Source organism: Pantherophis guttatus, chromosome 9 (genome assembly GCF_059756535.1).
Source record: "Pantherophis guttatus breed Tessera chromosome 9, ASM5975653v1, whole genome shotgun sequence".
NCBI classification, from domain to species: Eukaryota; Metazoa; Chordata; class Lepidosauria; order Squamata; family Colubridae; genus Pantherophis; species Pantherophis guttatus.
In genome coordinates, this window is record NC_142071.1 from 1,156,866 (window position 1) to 1,177,674 (window position 20,809).

General features: G+C 44.1%; 1 protein-coding gene across 1 annotated transcript in view; it reads right to left on the minus strand.

The window, feature by feature from the left end:
- Positions 1 to 1,266: 1,266 nt before the first annotated feature.
- The window catches only part of ANTXR1 (ANTXR cell adhesion molecule 1), a 110,894-nt gene continuing 91,351 nt past the window's right edge, over positions 1,267 to 20,809 (minus strand). The window contains exons 15-18 of the mRNA XM_087875776.1: positions 17,447 to 17,542; positions 15,885 to 16,052; positions 8,586 to 8,666; positions 1,267 to 5,141 (exon numbers count right to left, since the gene is read on the minus strand). Coding sequence (XP_087731902.1) covers positions 4,875 to 5,141; positions 8,586 to 8,666; positions 15,885 to 16,052; positions 17,447 to 17,542 — 612 coding nt within the window. The 3' untranslated portion in view covers positions 1,267 to 4,874. The remainder of the gene's footprint in view (positions 5,142 to 8,585; positions 8,667 to 15,884; positions 16,053 to 17,446; positions 17,543 to 20,809) is intronic.

The following is a 20,809-nucleotide window of genomic DNA, read 5'->3' on the forward strand; positions in this document are numbered from 1 at the left end:
GAGCAATTGTGGGTCTGCCTATCCCGAGCCCTGGGAAAGAACCCCCTCGCACGCTCCTTGCTCTTATCGACATCGTCGCATCTTGGACGCCTCCATGTCAACCCTGAAGTGAACCTGGCTCAGTTTTCCTGTGGGAACCAAGGTCATTCTCACAGGTGGCTGGCCAGAGGAGGAGCAAGTAACCAGGCAACCGGCCAGTCCCTGGATTGGACAGCGTGACCAGTGACTTGTGGAGGAAAGGGGAAACTTTTAATCAGGTGAAAGCCACGGGAAATTTCAGAGTCTGCTTTCACCAGTTGTGCCAACGTGAAGTATCCAATAAACCAGGGGTCTCCAACCTTATTTAAGGCTTGTGGACTTCAACTCCCAGAGTTCCTCAGCCAGCTTTGCTAGACTAACAGGTTGACTAGCCCCTGTCCTAGACAAACAGGTGGTGGGGAATTCTGGGAGTTGAAGTCCACAAGTGTTAAAAGTTACCAAGGTTGGAGACCCCTGCAATAAACTGTTCTTTGAGGAATTCCCTGTCTACCTCAAGAGTTCTGCTTTCTATGGGTGCATCACTTGGAATGCTGACATCTCGTTTATACCGGATGAGAAGGTTCTACTCCAGCACTGCTTGGATTCAGGCCTTACAAACAGCTCATTCTGCTGAGACATGCAACACCTTGTAGAAGTGTTGGGCACCATCTGTAACAGCAGATGTCTGGATTTATTTTTGGTCCCTGAGATGAGAACATTTGAAGCACTTCCGCAGGATGTTCTCCTGTCACCAAGGATGGAGGATGCACAGAATCCCTTCCCAGCAGGCAAAACCCTACTGCAGTGTTTCTCAACCTTGGAAGCTTGAAGATGGGTGGACTTCAACTTCCAGAATCCCCCAGCCAGCAGCGCTGGCTGGGGGATTCTGGGAGTTGAAGTCCACCCATCTTCAAGCTACCAAGGTTGAGAAACGCTGCCCTATTGCTTTCTCCAGTTCTAGCTTGTGCTGTCATGGGTCGATCTCCCCTACCATGGGGAGAGGGAGGGGGCTTTCTCCTGCAATGCGATTTCAATGGAAATTCAGGGCAAGGAATGGGCAGGGTCTCCACCGAAGCTCAAGAGGCCCTCAAGTGCTATCCCACCAGCTTTCCTGCTGGTTGGGTGGAAGATGGCCGGTGATCACAATTAATGCTTTGTAAAGGAGGTGCTTGTCATTTACAGACACTATTTATACATCAATAAAAGCAATACAACCATAAAGAGAAAAAAAACGAAAACAAGCACAGCTTGATACAATAATAGGCCATGAAATATCATCGGCTTTTTATAATAACTTACTACAATGTGAAAAAAAAACAAAAACCCAAGCTCTTTTTTCCACAATGAATAGGAGATGCTTCCATTGAAAACATGGCAAGCACACAAATAATAATATATACACCACAGGTTTGGAATTTCGCTTTTCACTTGTGCACAGGACTCGTGCCTATTTGTATTTTGCGTAGCTTCTGTGTCTGGATTTACCATTTTTTAATTATTATTATTATTTCGTACTCTTTCCCCATTGGCCTAGGAATTTATATTCTTTTTGAGCCTAGAATTGGGAAGACGAAAACTTTTAATAAAACCAGATGCTATTTAAAATTGCACTCCCTCTCAAGTTGTCCCCGTGCAGTTAGCAATTAAAAAAAAGAGAGAGAGAGAGAGAAAATGCTGGGGTTGTTTTTCAAAGTTGTTTTGGCACATTTTGAGGCACCATGGATCAACTATAAGGGGTAAAATCTATTTTTATATGATACGACTACAGTAATAATATTTCTGAGCGCAATCTGAAGAGAGGCTATCCGTGGGGAGGGGCCAAAGTCAAGATGGGGGCCATGCAATGGAAGTCCCAACCTTTTTTTAAATAGGTAAAGCTTTGATCACAAGAGTTTGTGACCACCGATCTGACTTTACCTCCGCTGGGGATCTCGCTCTGCTGTCGACACAACCTGACAAAGCCATTTTTCTGGAGTTCCCATCCATCCTTGCTGGCTTCTTGATTTAATCCAGCCAGCTCCATCTGGAAGAAATCCAGATTAGCTACTCAAGTTGATTGTGCCCAGCCAAACTGGGTGTCATGGCTTCCCCAAGAGGATTAACCGGGGTGATCAAATTGATTACAAGCTGTAACCCAAAGAAAGGATATTTCTGGAGAGGGATCTCACATGGCAGAGGCCAAAAGAGTGAGTGTGTGTGTTGGGGGAGAGGGTCTTCACTGTTCTGCCTGCAGACACAGCAGTTACCTGTTCTGGAAGAAAGATCTATGGAAAAGAGCAATTGAATCTTCTCTGGTGCTGAAGAAGCAGCTCTGGGTACGTGTCCCCCCAAAAAGAGGATTCCCCCTTCCCCAGGACATTGGTTTTCCATGCTTAACGTCAACCGTGTCCTTTCATGCTTTGGTCTTCAGTCCTTGGAGGACGGAATCAGCCGAGACCATCGCTCATTTTATAGTTTTACTTCATTGTTAGTACACTGGGAATCTCTCGGTCTCTGCTGGCATGAAAATAGATCAAATGGAAAGCTTCAGCCTTAGAAAAGATCCTATGGAGTTGAATCATTGTGCAGTCAGAAGCCAGGTAGGAACTCCCGAAAGGACTCCATGAGTTGGTCCATTCTTTAAAAAAAAACAACACAACCTACCGACTTTCACACCCGACTTTGCAGAGACGGGAGTGTGCTTTGCACACAATACCACCTTCTGCATTTCTCATTTGCAAGTTATTTTCTGCTTTTCTTCTGTCCATCACAATCCAAACAGTCCCAAGGCATTCAGAGTTTTAGAGGCCAGAAGTGGAGGTGACCATTACATGTGGGCTGAATGTCGCCCCCCCCCCCCATGAAACCTTAAACCTGGGATAACACAAGCAAGCCACCTCTGCCCAAATGGCTCAACCAAACTCTGGTTTGATGGGATGTCTGAATTGCAAAATACAGGTAATCCTCAACTTACAACAGTTCATTTAGTGACCCTTGGAAGTTACAAAGGCACTGAAACAAGTGACTTACGACCGTTTTTCACACATATGACCATTGCAACATCTTCATGGTCACACAATTAAAATTAAAAGATGCTTGGCAACTGACTTCTGTTTAGGACAGTTGCAGTCTTCTCTGGGGTCCCCTTTTGTGACCTGAGAAGCAATGTCAACGGGGAAGCCAGATTCACTTAAGTACACGTGTTATTAATTTAACATGTGCAGTGATTCGCCTAACAACCGTGGCAAGAATGGTCGTAAAATGGGACAAAAATCACTCAACACTTGTCCTGCTTAGTAACATCAATTTTGGGCTCAATTATGGTCGTCGTAAGTCTAAGACTCCCTGTATTTCATCCCATTTTAACCTAGGGCCTAATCCGATGAGTAAACCCAGCCAGGGCGACATCATCAGATCTGCTTCTGCCGGCCTCTTTCTATATCCCAGAAAATAAGACTGAGATCTAGAACACATCTAGAAAAATTCCCTCTGCCTCCGCTCTCTTTCTAGACATCCATCACACAATCCACAAAACCAAGTCAACATATATGAACCCGCTGGGGAAAAAAAAATATCTTCGTTATCATCTCCAAAAACTCTCTTCGTTCTTCCGTTTTTCCTTCTTGATTGCTATTTTTATGGCAACAGAAAACCAGAAAAAAATGGAAAAGGAAAACTGGCAGACGTAGAAATGGAAATAGTTAGCTGTCTTATTCCCCTCTCCCTGCATAGGAATCTTGTTTTAGAGCAGAGCAATTGCATAATATAAACCGTACCTGGGAGCTTCCAACAATCCATATTCTAACCATAGTTATTCAGAATAAAAGAAGAAGAAGAAAAAAAAACACTTGGCGTATATAATTGTCACGTTAATCCAGTTCTCTCTGCATCTCACCCTGGTTGACTCTGGTGTCCTGCTGTCAATCTGGGTTGGTTATTTTTCTAAGCTGGCCAGCAGGAAACTTTACCCAGAATTTGACCCATTTGGTCACCTATGTTAATAAGAAGAATCTGAGGAGGAGATCGTGTTGGGCATTATTTCCAGCAGCTTTGTGTTTTTCCTATAAAATCAAAACTGCTCCTTGATGCTTTCAGGTGTTTAGACATTGGCCCAGGATGTCTGCCAAGGTATCCTCAAGAGGATGGTGGAACTTCTTCCCATCCTAATCTGGCTCTCCAATTTCCATGATCGCCTGTCCGTAGCTGAGAAGCTACATGGTTTTGTTTTCGATTTTTTGCAAAGTGGAAGGTCCTGCTTTCCATCCATTGTCGTATCCTGCATTTCTTGCAGACCACAAACCCAATCCAGACCCATGAAAAATATCATCCCCCCTGGTAGGAGATTCCAGCAGCATCGGCCCAGTTGGTAGGGATGAATGGCCTTGTGTTAGGCTGCAATGGATTCTGCGATCACAAGAAGGATCTTTTGCAGACATTCCCACCACTAATTTATGGAGAAAGCCATTTTTCAGGGACTATTGGCTTTGCCCAGTGATGCATTCTCTCCCATCTTTATCCTGCAGTCTTCCTTTCGTCCTTCCTTGCTTCCTTGCTTCCTTGCTTCCTTGCTTCCTTGCTTCCTTGCTTCCTTGCTTCCTTGCTTCCTTGCTTCCTTCCTTCCTTCCTTCCTTCCTTCCTTCCTTCTTTCCTTCCTATGAATTGCAAAGATTCTTTTGGAACTGAAAACAGATGATTTGAGATTTCTGGTCCAGTTGAGGCATCAGGGTTTTCTGTTGTTTTTTTTTTTTTAAAGTAACGATAAAAGCAGTTTCTTCTTTTCGTTGCCCAGAACGCAAAGGCCACTTCTGTTAATGGAATTGAAACAGTCCTGGGGAAAATGGCTGAAGAAATGCTTCTGGGGGAGAGCGGCTTGGCCTTTAGACAGAAGGGCGAGGAGGGGGGCGGGAAGGGGGAGGAGCCCGGTTGGGGGGAGGAGCATGAGGAGCGGGTGGAAGCAGCGTGGAAGGTGGGGAAGGGGTGGGGGGCGTGGGTGAGCTTGGGGAGGGTGGGGTGTAAATGGGGGCAAGGGGTGGAGGGTTGTAAGCAGGGGCAGGGGGTGGGGATGGAGGGTGGTAGGTGTTGTTGAGTGGGTACTTGGGCGGCGCCTGGGAGGTCTTCACTCGAGTGAAGTTAATGCAGCGTCCCTGAAAGACAAGCAAAAACGAGACCTTATGGTAGGCCACGGGAAACACAGGACACACTGCGAATTCTGAATGTCTTGGGAAGAGGAGAGAAAAGAAAGAGGAGAGGAGAGAATAACAGAGTTGGAAGGGACTTTGGAGGTCTTCTAGTCCAGCCCCCTGGTCAAGCAGGAGAACCTGTACCGTTTCAGACAAATGGTTGTCCAATCTCTTCTTAAAAACCTCCAGTGTTAGAGCATTCACAATGTCTGAAGGCAAGTTGTTCCACTGATTAGAGTAGAGTTCTACTGTAAGAGTAGAGTAGAGTAGAGTAGAGTAGAGTAGAGTAGAGTAGAGTAGAGTAGAGTAGGTAGGCCTGGGGCCGTTGATCTCGCTCTTGCGATCTGGCGAGATCCGGCTATGAATGGTATGAATGAGTTTTAATGTTTTAATGTTTTTAATTTTTAAATGTTTTTTATTAGGATTTTAAATGTACTGTGAGCCGCCCTGAGTCTTCGGAGAGGGGCGGCATATAAATTGAATTAAATTGAAATAGAATAGAATAGAAAAAAATAAAATAGAATAGAACAGAACAGAACAGAACAGAACAATAGAATAGGAATTCTAGTCCTATTCCTATTCTATATTTTCAACGATTGGAGCATCCTGTGACCATGTGATGGCCATTTGTGGCCTTCCCTGCTGGCTTCCCACGAAGTCAGTGGAGAGGCCATCGGGAAGTTACTTTTTTCCAGTGACGTCATAACTTTGAACCATCACTAACTGAAGTGCTGTAAGTTGACGGCTACCTTGATTTATTGCTACCTCGGTGTTAAAGGACTATACTTTATACAGAAAGTAATAAATATTCATAAATAGCAAAGTATATCAGCACTTGAAAATGTAAATCCTTCCTTGCCTTATTTTGCATGCAAGATTGTGCTGTTAGCAATTTTTCTTTTTAACGCAGAGACTGGAAGGAGGGGAGAGATAAAACAGTTTTTGGACAGCTTTAAGAGCCCCCGAAGCTTTGAGCTGGAAGACATTTGATAGCTGGCTAACAAACGCCTTAAAAAGCCACTGTTTATCATGCAAATGCAAAACACAGCTGCAGAATCCCACAAGTGGTTGCCCCATTAATTAAGACCCCCATTCCCAATCCTATTAATAATCTTGTTATGCGGGGGTGGCAGCCCTGGTGCCTCTTTTAAGGTGGGGAAGGCACGTGGGCATTTGGGCTCTCCTCCTGAAAGTAAAAATAACCTCATTAATGCTGAGAAAATTGCAAACGTCGGCTCTTGCAAATGCAAGCCAACCATGAGCCTCCCATGTCACCATCGTCTTTTGCTCTGATTGCAAACAGCTGTGCGTGGTGGCAACCTTCCTCAAGGAAACACATTTCACAACTTTGTTCAACCCTGTCCTTGAAAATTAGCTTCAGAAATGGGATTTGCCTTTTGCCTCGCCAGCAGTATTTTTGAACAATCCTGCCTCGATGATGCGAGGCAGGGGACCATGGGCTGAGGAACATTTCCCCAGGCGTCTTTGCCACTGTAAACTGGAATTCTACAAGAATGACTGGGGGTAAAAAAAAGCCAAGTTGTGGGGCACAACCACATGATGGAAGCTCTGCCCTCGATTCTTGCCACACGGTTGTGGATGCCATCCTGACTTTTTTGCCCTCTACCGGATATCCCTTGGCCAAGGCTTCTCTCCTTCCATCGGTGACACAAACCAGCCTTCCTGAGAGATTCTGGAAAATGAAATCCCATCCCAGTTGGCAAGAACTCATGTGCAATACCACCGGCGTCTAACTGGGGCCAGTTTCCAATCTGCAGATTGTTTCTGGTCTCTATCTCGGGGGTCCCCAATCCCTTGTCCATGGACCTGCACTGGGCCACGGCATGCCAGAACCTGGGCCACACAAACAAGTGAAGCCCCATCCATGGGATACAGGCAGCATGTGAAACCAAGGCCCCTTTGGTCCACGGGAAAACCTCTCTCCACGGAAATGGTCCCTGGTGCCCCAAAGTTTGGGGGCCACTGCTCTACACCTCCTTTAAAAAATTGGGGGTATTCTAAAGCATGAATGGGTTGGGTAACCCTTCAACTCTACTTTTTTGTATTTTCTTGCCAAAAATCACCAGAAAACTGCACCACTGTTGTTTGGTAATTTGGTGACCGAGGTTGGTGGCAATGCCCTAGGATGGTTCTCCAATCAAAGAGGGAAACTGGAGTCAAGGAGAAAGAATAAAACCAGGATCCGTAGGAAGAAGAGGCTGAGTTTTGAGCAGCTGTGTGTGTGTGTGTGTCCCAGAAACACATGGTTTCCTGGCCTCTATCGGAGCAATTGAAATTTGTGAGACGGCAAGGAAATGCTTCATAGAAAATACATGTTTTTTCTATAGAGCATGCTTTTCTGCTCACTTTATAGAAAATACATGTTAAGTAAGAAGCAAAACTATCAGGAATGCTTGGCACAGATATAACAGAGCAGCATTTATATCACTTTAGCCTTAATTCTTACATCATTCCTTTGTTATAAAACTGCTCCAGTGGGGATCTTTACCAGCTTTTCAATGGAACAAATTTTAAAGGAACAGGAAACAGATTCAGATAATCAGCAGCTCTGGGACTTTAGCTGCTTGCACTGCGAGGATTTGTCTGGCAAACAGTACAGAATACACCATAACGGAGTTGGAAGGGACCTTGGAGGTCTTCTAGTCCAGCCTCTTTCTCAAGCAGAAGGCTGTGAGCCATTCCAGAAAATCTCCAGTTTGAATTGCCTAACAGCTGAAAATCCCTTGCCACGGAGACTTTTTATAGCCACCCTTACACAAGAGAAAAATCCCAAATAAGGATTCTAAGATGGAAAAAAATCACACATTGTTTTAAATATTTGGAGCCATTTTTGATCGAAATCCTTTTGCCTTTAAGTTACAGACAAGTCAAAGGCTTTTTAATATCACCAAGTCTTTGTTTTCCTGTGGATGGCTACACCACAAATGGGTTTCTTTTCTAAATTAGCCTCAGTTATTTCATTTTGTTTGTGTGTTCATTAGAGATACACAATCTTTTGGGGTTGAGGTCCACAATTGTCTTTTGAGCAGGGAGTCACATTCCAATAAGCATAAGGGAACAGAAGAAAACCAAATGCTGTATGGAAAGAATTAAAATGTAATTTTAAATAACTAAACTCCGTAAGTATATTTATATATACATGCAATTTTTTCCTCATATATTTAATAACTTTCCCCTTCAATCCTATTACACATTGCAATTCTTTGACAACATTTAGAGCGGTTCTTCTCAAACTCGGCCACTTTAAATTGTGTGGATTTCAGCTCCCAGAATTCCTGGCAGGCTGGGGGATTCTGGGAGATGAAGTTCGCACACATTTTTAAATGGCCAGAGAGAGTTTGGAGGGAGAACCCAGAGAAGCTGCATGCAGCCCCGAGTGAAGGTTACCTTGTCTCCTGGCTGTGGTCGCATGACGGACACCCGGTCGTAGCCTTTCCTCAGAAGAACCCAGAGGGCATCCAGCTTTCCCTGTAAAACAAGGAAATGGCATCAAATATCCGTTGCAAGATTGGCACAAGACAAATCAGTTGGCAAAAGAAGCACGAAAGCACATTCACCTTTTCCGTCGATGTTATAAAATTAAGAAATCAAAATACCATCTTGCCTGACATAGGAGAGAGAAAAAAGACACTGTCCATCTATGGTACTAAAAACAATTGGGCTACTTTCTCAGCCTTCTTATTGGGGAGCAGATACGTATTTGATTTTAGGTACCCCAACACAATCATGGATGATGTTGGGAAGGAATGCTAAGAATTTTTTTTTTTTAATTTGATTTATATGCCGCCCTTCTCCGGAGACTCAGGGCGGCTTACAATGCGTTAAGCAATAGCCTTCATCCTTTTGTATATTTATACAAAGTCAGCTTATTGCCCCCACAAACTGGGTCCTCATTTCACCTACCTTAGAAAGGATGGAAGGCTGAGTCAACCTTGAGCCTGGCGAGATTCGAACCAGCAGTAAATTGCAGGCAGCTGTGTTAATAACAGGGTGCTTAGACCACTGTACTATCAAGGCTCTTGAAGCCTAACGTTTCTAAGGGTCACCAGTTGGAGAAGCGTCTCAGCCATCCGTTTTCAGGGCCATCTGTGCCTGCTCCTCTAGAGGGATTTGTGGATTATGGACAAACCCGATTTCACACAAAGATGTACTCCATCCAGAAAGGATGGTCTCAAGACCTCACCATCTCCCAAAAGTGCTTTTTCAGGAGGCAACCGGACTTTCTTGTTTATTTTCTTTTGAAGACGTTTCACTTCTCATCCAAGAAGCTTCTTCCGCTCTGACAGGGTATCCTGACTCCACCATGCAGTCAGAGTGGAAGAAGCTTCTTGGATGAGAAGCGAAACATCTTCAAAAGAAAATAAACAAGAAAGTCCGGTTGCCTCCTGAAAAAGCACCTTTGGGACAACCTTGACCTGGATGACTTGAGAATCTCTAAAGACCACACTATACTCCTGCAAACATTAGATCAGTTGGTTGATTGACTGACTGATTTCTAGTATTTATACTCTGCTCCATTTTTGGGGCAGAAAACAAGAAGATAAAACAGTACAAAAGAAAAATGTGAGAAAGCAATAATGGAGGAGAGCTATTGCCTTCTCATGCATGCTTATGAGCTTCCTGGCTCTACGTGGTTGAACGCTCTGACCCTAAATGTTGGATTTGGAAGGTCCTTGGCCTACGCCTACAGGAATATCTTGAAGGTCTCCTACGGTCCTTCACCAAACACATGAGACAGAAGCGCATCTTCCTCACCTCCCCACAAACACAGAGAAACAAGTTGGTGGTCAGTCTTCAAAAGGTTTACTTCCGACTTCCGTTTTGGTGTCACGGCGAGACAGTTGGGGAAATAGCGGGCTCTGATGAGTGCCGCGAAAACCCCGGCTGCCGAACCGCCGGAGATGGGTCTTCGGACCGGAACCGTCCTGTAGGGACGGGGAAAAAGGAGGGACACCTCGGAAGACCAAGAGGAACAGGCAAGTTCCTCAGAGGTCAGAGGGAATCCTCTATGAGTCGGCGGCAGGGGGAGGCAGCCATGGCGGCTGCCACGAAGCTGGGACAACCGGGCTAAGAGATGTGCTGGAGGAAAATGGATTGAAATGGAGCTCTTTGAAGCTGGGTGAGTGACAAGCAACCCAGGCTTGTAACAACGCCTAGAGCAATATTATTATCTATAAGACCCCTAGCCATAAAACAGTGGCTGAATAACAAAGGGGCTATGGAAAGTTTAAAATAATGAGCCGAGGTGGCGCAGTGGTTAGAGTGCAGTACTGCAGCTACTTCAGCTGACTGCTAGTTCAGCAGATCAGCGGATCAAATCTCACCGGCTCAAGGTTGACTCAGCCTTCCATCCTTCCGAGGTGGGTAAAATGAGGACCCAGATTGTTGGGGGCAATATGCTATTTAGTATACTGTCTTTGGTGTAAGCTGCCCAGAGTCCTCGGAGAGTGGGCGGCATAGAAATATGACTAATAAAAATAAAATAATAAAAAATGCAACTTTAAAGAGACCAAGACCCGATAAACAACTAACTCTTGAAAAGAACTAATGGATTAAATATCAAGATATGGTGAAAAGACTGGATATTTTAAAATTTGAATTGGATTTTAAAAAAAGAAGACTTGATATCTTTAAAACAAAAAGGTTTACTTCCCTGAGGGTCACTCAAGCTAAGGAACAGTCACTCCATGGGCCAGAGGGATATTTCTAAAGTATGTTCATTGCAGGAAATAAGTAGGCAGTTACGATGAGCCAACTGGGTTGCACAGAAAGCCATGTTGCGAACCTCTCTCAAGGAGGAGGGTTGTGGCTTTTTTGCATAGCTCCCTTGCACCCACAGACACAATTGTGGTGAATGTAAACACGAAGAGAGCCCAGGCCTGTCTGGAGAGCATGTCTCATTTTTTCCATGCAACAACAGACAGCCCAAAGGATGCGCAACACACCAGAGAGAGCAGATGTCAGATTCCTGCTCCATCCTGTAAGTCTCACAGTGATTGTGGGTCGGGCATTCCGTCTCCCAGCTGAAGAAGGAGAGGCTACGTCAATCCACTAAGATTCTTCAAAGAAATGTGGATAAATAAATGAGCATGTCTTACAGTGGCAATATTCCAGATTTTTTAGCTACAAAGGAGAAAATAACAATGGAAAGTCATTTTGATAGGGGAAAAAATGGGCTCCTCGCTTTCTTCTTATTTTTAACATGTTTGTAGAGGCTGCTCTTCATCCAAATACCCATCTGCAAGGCTTAATTTAAACCAGGTCCTGTGTCCCAAAATATGATTTTGGTACCAAATTTCTCTTTGTTGCTACAGCAGTTTTTAATACCTAGAGCCTACATGAAAATGTGCAAAGTCTTTAAAAAACAAGGCTCATAGAAGAAAAGGGACATAGAGCCACAAAACCTGCATGTTGGAAGGACCTTATCTAATCCAGGGGTCTCCAACCTTAGCAACTTTAAGACTTGTGGACTTCAACTCTCAGAGTTCCTCAGCCGGCTGAGGAACTCTGAGAGTTGAAGTCCACAAGTCTTAAAGTTGCTAAGGTTGGAGACCCCTAATTTAATCCAACCCCTTTCTTGGGATAGGGATCCCAGAAATGATCCAAAATAAAAGGCCATCTAAGTCTACTGATGTAGACCAGAAGTTCACAACCAGAGTCCATAACAGCCCAAGCCACGGCTGATGGGTGTAGGATGATGATGGAGTTCAACCATGATGCAAGATAAAGGCAGACTGTTTTCTCCCACTTCATGGTCCAACTTATCAACTGGTTCATTGATGCCTCTGGGTTGAGAAAGCTCAGGAGCTTGTTGTATTCAGGGAAATAGGACTCTTTGAAGGATGCAAACTCTCCCAATTGAAGGATGCAGACTCTCCCCATCTCCAAGCAGAAAAGCTTTGGAGGACATGGTCAGGAGGCCAATGGAAGCTGGTTGATTGCCCAAGTCATCTGACAATCCATCAGCAAAAAGACTGGTGAAACACGTCAACTTGTTGGCCTTTTAGGGATAAGACCATGAGGAGCTCCAAAGCTGTTGGCCTACTAGACCTGCTTCTGGGGTGGGTTGAGGAGAAGATGAAGGCAACGTAATGGAAGGGGGATGCGGTAGAACAACGAAACCAAAACATCTTCGAACAGCTAAGATGATCAAAGGCCTGGAGTCTAAAACATAGAAGAATGGCTGCAGGTTTTGGGTTTGGATAGTCTAAAGAAAAGAAGAATTCGGGGTAACATGATAGCAGTATTCCACTATTTGAGGGCCTGCCCCAAAGAAGAGGGGGTCAAATTATTCTCCAAAGCACCAGAGGGCAGGACAAGAAACAATCGATGGAAACTAATCAAGGAGAGAAGCAACCTGGAATTAAGGAAAAACCTCCTAACAGGGAGGACAATTAATCACTGGAACAGCTTGCCACCAGAAATCATGGGTGCTCCATCATTGGAGGTTTTTAAGAAGAGATTGGACAGTCACTTGTCTGAAATGGTATAGGTTCTCCTGTTTGAGCAGGGGGCTGGACTAGAAGACCTCCAAGGCCCCTTCCAGCTTGCTCATTCTATTCTATTTGGAATAAAGTAAACATGGCGGTCTAGTGGGAAATGTGAACTCGGGGCATGTAAATAGTTTGAATTTAGTTTGGAGGCTAACATGCAGACACATGCAACAGTATTGCAGGAAAAATAGAAAACCTGCTGGTCCTGGAATTCAGCTACCAAACTATCAAGTTTATTTTTCTTCCTTTTTTAAAAGGAATAATAATATTCTAGTCCTTCTACAACATTGGAATCTTGAGATCCCAATAAATGGCTGGATTGAGTTTCTAGTGAACTTTTGAGACCTTCACAAGCCCTTGTTTTTTTCCAAGGTCTGGCAGAAGCAGAATTAATTATGCAAAGCCAAGCAAAAACCAAAAAGAAGTTAAAAAAAAATATTCGTGCTAGAAATGCCTAATTTATGCATGCCACAAAACCCAGCTTTTCTTGGCCCAAGAGGCTGATATTTTTAGGACAATCTTGATCATAATGCAGTATAAGCAGTACTGCTGGTTCAGTGCTGGGTGAATATAAAAGGAAATATCAATATAAAATATGATATCTAAATATAAAAGAGAAAAAAAATGACATTGCTAAGGGTGTATACTACAGGCCACCCAACCAAGCAGAAGAAATAGATGAACTCTTTTTTAAAAAAAAAATTGATTTACATGCCGCCCTTCTCCGGAGACTCAGGGCAGCTTACAGTGCTTTAAGCAATAGCCTTCATCCTTTTGTATATTTATACAAAGTCATTTTATTGCCCCCATAATCTGGGTCCTCATTTTACCTACCTTAGAAAGGATGGAAGGCTGAGTCAACCTTGAGCCTGGGGAGATTTGAACTTGCAGTAATTGCAGGCAACAGATGTAAGTGGATGTTAATCAATGCTTTAGTCTGCTGAGCCACCAGAGCCTTGCCAATCAATGAACAAATGTAGGTATGTAACAAATGTCCTTCACATGCTTTTGAATTCCTCTTTCTCTCGAGACCATGTCAACATTCACTCTTGAATTTAGGCAGAAGAGGTGGTCCCCTGTCCATTTTAGGATAATGCTATGAAGTAGCCTTGAGCATCAGTCAGGGGAATCCAGAGACAAGTCAATCCATGGATGGGTGCAGAGATAATAGCAATAGCACTTAGACTTATATACCGCTTTACAGAGCTTTACAGAGCTTTAGCCCTCTCTAAGTGGTTTACAGAGTCAGCATATTTTCCCCCAACAATTTGGGTTCTCATTTTACTCACCTCAGAAGGATGGATGACTGAGGCAACCTTGAACCAGTCAGGATCGAATTGCTGGCAGTGGGCAGAGTTAGCCTGAAATACTGCATTCTAACCACTGAGAGAGGGACGAAAGGAAGGAAGGAAGGAAGGAAGGAAGGAAGGAAGGAAGGAAGGAAGGAAGGAAGGAAGGAATAGCAATAGCACTTAGACTTATATACTGCTGCTTTACAGCCCTCTCTAAGGGTCAGCATATTGCCCCCAACAATCTGGGTCCTCATTTTACCCACCTCAGAAAGATGGAAGGCTAAGTCAAGGATCGAACTCCTGGCAGTGGGCAGAGTTAGCTTACAATACTACATTCTAAGCACTGCAACACCAGGAAGGTGAAGGAGAAAGGGAATGAATGAATGAATGAATGAATGAAGGAAGGAAGGAAGGAAGGAAGGAAGGAAGGGAAAGAAGCAAGGAAGGAATAGAAATAGCACTTAGACTTATATACCACTTCACAGTGCTTCATAGCCCTCTCTAAGTGGTTTACAGAGTGAGCATATGGCCCCCAACAATCTGGGTCCTCATTTTACAAACCTCGGAAGGATAGAGGGCTGAGTCAACCTTGAGCCGGGTGAGATTCAAACTGCCAAATTTCTGGCAGCCGGCAGGCAGCAGAAGTAGGCTGCAGTACTGCACTCTAACCACTGCGCCACCACGGCGTGTATAATAGGCTGAAACAGCCTACTCTGCGCCAAATTTACAGTCATTGTGATGAACGCATGTTCACACGGAGAGCTATTTTTATATGCAACAACTGCACATTTAAGCATTGCTTGTTTCCATGCTGTTTTTTTGGGGGGGGAAAGACTGTTTTCCATACGTGGCACCAAAAAGATTAAATCCAATGTCGATCTGATAAACAAGCTAAGGGGGCATTCTGCATTTGTCTCTTTGGTTAGCTCCATTCAGACTGTCAAACATAGCTAGGAATTTGGCTCAACACCCTGAGAAGAGGAAGCGGACTTGCAAATAAAGCTGTTATACTTTTGTCTCATGTTTTAAATTCTGTTAAAGCTGGAAATGGGCAGGATTCCAGGTAATCCCTCCCTAGAAGATGTTATGAGCAGACAAGGATTCCAAAGCCAAGTTTATTTTATAAGTTTGAGTAGGGTGGGGTGGGGGAAGGAGGCAGAGGACTCAAACAGCAGGAGGACAGGGCTTAACTCCATCCTCTCCAATCAGCCTCCTACATTTTTCCTTTCTTCTTCCTCGTTACCAGAGTTACAAAATAAGTCCAGCACGGTGGCAAGAAAGAGAGTTTAGCCAGGGGAAGAAAACTGGTACAAGTAGGTTGATTCTAGGAAAGCTCTGAAATCATTATGGATGAATTCCATAATGCTGTGTATTAAATTAGGGGTCTCCAACCTTGGCAACTTTAAGCCTGGAGGACTTCAACTCCCAGAATTCCCCAGCCAGCAAAGATCTGGAATTCTGGGAGTTGGAGTCCTCCAGGCTTAAAGTTGCCAAGGTTGGAGACCCCTGTATTAAATGGTTCCTAATTATGAAGAATTGCATTAATTTTTTTATCTTTTTAATCGTAATATTTAATAGAATTATTATTATTATTTTTTAAAAATACAGTAGGTAGGACAGCAGGCCTCCCAGAAAAAGAGATCAACCTGACATTCAAATCCAATGAAAGTCAACACAATCAATTTTCATTCTCACAGATAACATGTATGCTCTCTCTCCCTCTTAACTTTAAGCTACAGAGGATTGGTGCAAGGACGAGAGGACAGTTGAGGTTTGGGCAACTGTGATAAGCGAGGATGAAGTCATGCACGCTTCTTTTAGACACCATTTGTGTGGTGATGTCTCAATGTGCACGAAATCTTTATTATCGCCGTAATAAACCCAACAGCAAAGAGACGTACCTTGATAGGCGAATACCACTTGTGGGGTGAGGAAGACCTACGTATGCCATTTCCGAGACTCCTTGGCTCTGGGAATTCGTACTCTTGTTCTGGCATCTTGACTCGGGCATTCTTGGCCTTCTCCAGCTTTGCCCCTTCTTCGGTCGATCCCTTTTCTCCCCACCGAACCTGAAAGGGAGACATTTCCATCTACGTGAACTCAAGCTCTTCTCCAATGAGCTGTCCCACCCAAAGCTGTCTAAGGAGACGTGGAGATGGGTATCTGTGAAGTTTCCGAAAGACACCCTAATTAATTCACCTGATTGACAGTAACGTCATGTGGGATTTTGCTTGATGATTGGGATTTTGGGACTGGGATTATGATGAGACTCTTTGATCTCATCAAGTTCACAAATTACAAGTTCACAAGTTAACAGACTACACTGGAGACTTTGGAGAAATAGGCCAGTGAAAAACCTTGAGTTTACAACCTCAAGACTTGGAGATGATCCCCAGAACTCTTCCAATTTTGCTAGTGAATTTCAATCTCTCTCTCTCTCTCTCTCTTTCCCTCCCTCCCTCATCCTGGCCCTAAAATCCCTGGAAGGCTACTGGATAGCCTTATCAAGGAACTCAACCAGGCCAGCCGTTGATTCAGAGTTACCTCCCCCTTTCCTGTTGCAGATAAATTAGCCAGAAAGTTTTACAAACTTAATTACTAGCCTTATCAGTTAGAAACAGAAGAGTGAAAGCTGTGATACTTTAGTAAGAACCCATCTCTGGGAAGGCCGTGGTTTCTATCAGGGCTGGGAATATTTTGTTGCGTGTCACCTATTCATGCGTGCTCCATGAACAGGCCGCCCATCTTACCTAGAGGGGATTCTAGTCACTTTATAACCATAAAACCCACAAGATAAAATATCAACATGCTAAAACAATAAATGTGCTTTTGTTTTCCCAAAGTGTGTAAAAGCTATGCTGGTGAGGGGAGAACAAGGGAGCAACATGGGTGCCTGCTAGTAAGATAGGGCTGGGTGTGGGATGCTGGCATTGGAAGGAAGAACCCTCTTCTCCCTTGAAAGGAGGGGGCCCTTGGGGACATGGCAGAATGGGGAGGAGGGCCGTAGTTTTCCTCATAGCCTCCCCACAACGAAGTGGCAGGCAGTTTTGTGGTTCAGCTGAGGAGGAAGAGGAGGAGAAGGAGGCGGCTTCACCAGGGCTCTGCTGTGGGTCATGAGGAGAGGGAAATGTAGGAGATGAGCAGGTGCACCCGAAGGGAGGGTCAAGTGTGCCATAAGTTTGGAGTCATTGTGTTCCCAGAAGAGACCTAAGTTCAGCTCCCCATTAATTCCATTAACAGTCTATGGAGATTCTCCATCATCCAGGTCATGGTTGTCCTAAAGTTGCTTTTCCAAAAGGCAACTGGACTTCCTTGGTTTTTTCCTCGAAACTTGAGATCTGAACCTTGTATTCATTGAACCCAAGAGCTGTTCAAATAAACTTGATTGTGGGGTCTCCATTCATAAACTGGGCTGTAGGGAATTTCCCCCTTCAGTGGCAACCAGAGACAGGGGCCACCCTACCTCCATCCGCTTAATGCCTCCAACTCCACGCCCACCATAATAGGAAGCATCCACCGTTGGCCACTTCTTCTTGGGAAGTCCATCATCATCTTCCTCCTAAAAGAGAGAGAGAGAAAATATGGGCATCAACATTGATCTATCAGAACTTCCAATCCTCGGATAGAAAGAAGTTGTTGTGAAGAATTCCATTTACATTTTAAAATAAAAATCTTCTGGCTTATATCATTGTTTATTCAGCGATTACTTTATTGGTTATCAGACAAATTAGACATTGTTTTGGAGTTCATGTTGGCTCTTCCTAAGAAATAACTCTTCCCAGATTTTATTTATCCTCTGAAGCAAACTCTGTTTCTCCCCCTCTCTTTCTCCTAAATGAAAACCTGACTCAAAAGATCTCCCAGTGAATTAGCGAAGCATAATATTCAGAGTACCATATATAGCTACATTTAGGCTTGTATGTCCCATTTTCTACTTCATAAGGGAAATATTTGGAAGAACAAAGGCAGCAGAATTTCATCACCACCACGATGGGAGATGTACAAAAGCATTTTGGTTCAGAGGTTTTGCCATCTCCTCTGGACACATTTCTGACCATAGCCTGCATAGATGAGGTTTGTCCAGCGGGAAAGAAAACAGCCTTGCAATAGGCTGATTATTTTATTTATGTACTTCTTTTGCTGAATGGCTTGCCTGCAGGAGCTGTGAGTGCTCCATCACTGGAGGCATTTAAGAAGAGACTGGAGAGCCATTGTCTGGAATGGCATTGGTACGGGGTCTCCTGCTTAGCAAGCTCCCTTCCAACTCTGTTATATCTGTTATTCCATTTCCAAAATGACCTTCTGGAACCTATGACCTAACGGTTCGTCTTTGTGTTGTTTTAAAAGCCAAAAATAGATTTTGCTGCTAAAGTTAAAAGAGATACCAAAACACCCTTTCCAGCTTTCCTGGTGCCCAGATGTGCTGACCAACAAAAACAGTGAGGGATAACTGGAGTTGTAGGCCAAAACATCTGGAAGACCCCACAGTGAGAAAGGAAATTTGGGTTTGTCTTGGCAAGGGTTCAAAAGAACCCACATGTTTATTGACAGGTGTTAGCAGACCAAACATCCGTTTGAAGGGCCTTTCTCCATTTGCTACCAACATGTCTTTGCAATATTTTTTCCCCTACTACGTCCCTCTGTGGTGCCTCCATTTCATCCTCAGTCCATGAGTTAGGCTGGATTAAGGGCTGATACTGGTGATAGTTACAGATACAGATTAACAGAGTTGGAAGGGACCTTGGAGGTCTTCTAGTCCAAGCAGGTGACCCTACACCATTTCTGACCGATGGCAGTCCAGTCTCTTCTTGAAAGCTTCCAACGATGAAGCTCCCACAACTTCTGAAGGCAACTTCTGTTCCATTGGTGGATTGGCCTCACTGTCAGAAAATTTCTCCTTATTTCCAGGTTGAATATCTCCTTGGTCAGTTTCCATCCATTGTTCCTTGTCTGGTCTTCAGGTGCTTTGGAAAATAGCTTGCCCCCTTGTTCTTCAGAGCTCATTTAAATGAACATGTGTCATCATCTTCCTCATTTAATGACCCCATAATTCCTTGCAGGGTGGAGTCTGGGCAACTGACTCCTGTCACCAATGCAGAGTTTTGTTCAGCAGATGTAGTCTCATTGTGCCAAGAGAGAGAAATATCTGCCTCTACCTAGGATTGAACTCACAGCCTCTTGATTGTGAGGCGAGAACTCCACCTCTAGGCCACTGCACCACTATTTTAATGAACATGTGTGGTATTATGAAATGCAAATATGTAACATGCTTAATTTCATATAACTGATTACATGAAGGGGGGGGATGATTTGTCATTTCCAATCAACTTTTCTTTTGTAATTTCCTTTCAGTCTTAACTACAAAAGAGAATGTAGGGATGGGTCTCAATATTCCCTCTTTGAATGAGAGGAATCCTTTTTATCAGAACATTCTGAATAAAATCACAATAAAAACAATCTTCCTGCCTCCGTCTCCTTCATTGGAATCTATGCATGTCCAGGGTCAGATCTGGCTATCGATGGACTTGAGGGCTCTCTGCCCTCAAGATTTTTAAATGGTGGAATATTATTTAATGTTCAAAGGGATCGCGCAGGAAGACAAAAACAGAGAAGGGAGAAAACAAATCTGGAAAATACGAATAAACCCTGATAAAAGTGCACCTCCGGCTTTGCAGCTCAGATGAACCATTCCACATTGGATATGACTTGCTCCATCTGAAAGCAGGCCTGGCCAGAATCCCTTAACACTTGTACAAGGGTTAACCCCAGATGGAAGACTCCTTGCTAAATCATACATTAAAAAGCAGGAGAAAGAGCAAGAGAGGGGAAGGATTGCAACCAGCCGGTTAAAACAAGGAGGAAGGGAGGTTCAGGCTAGACATCTGCAAAAACCTTCTTGAGTGCAGCAGCTGTTAGCTTGTGGAACAGGCTGCTGGATACAGTGATAAGACCTCCTTCGCTAGAGGACCCCAAGAAGAGGCTGGGTGGTCATCCATCAGAGATGCTCTTATTGCAGAAGACTCCAAAACTTGACAACTTTAACACTTGTAGACTTCAACTCTTCAACCTTCCTTTTGGTTCTGTTAGTGGAGGAGGCTTAAGAGCCCTGTTGCTGAAGATGGTCAGCTGGCTTCCTTTTCTTCTCTCCAACATCAGTTCTTGGTCCTCCTAACAGGAAGCATTCTACAAATCCCCTTAACACCATCCATTACAGTGGGAAAGGATACTTGCCGTCTTTCTGTGAGCCTGCTGGCTGGAAGTGCTAAAACTGAACCTCCTCTGCTCCCTGGTTCTATCAAGATGTGTTTTGGGACAAAGCCCAAGGAAGGAAAGGTATAAGGTTCTCCATCCCTACTTTTCCAACTTCTATCAACAATTCACCACGCCTTTCTCCTGCATAGAGGGAGAAAGACGCCTAGGCTCCCTGCCAACTGTTTCTCCCTTCCCTTCCCTAAGTTAACATCTCTTTTATTTGACTCCAAAGCAAGCGATCCAAGAAGTTTTGGGTCAGAGGAGCGAACAGCAGCAGCCGCGGCCCCTAGAAAGTCTTCCTTTCAAACGGCAAAGATAGAAGCAGATGTGGAAGGAGAAGCAGATGTCCTTGAGGGAGCTCATAAATCACCTTTGCGAGTTAGAGCTCTGTTTTCGATTGATCCTGGCCTGCAAAAACTTTGCTGGGTATCTTTGTCTTGAAGCTAAATGGACTTGGAGCGATATCAGATCTAAACACTCTCTCTTTGTGTGTGTGTGTGTGTGTGTGTGTTCTTGACTTGGCTGTAGAACCAGCTGAGTGAGAAAGCTTGTGGACTCCAGATGTCAACAAAGA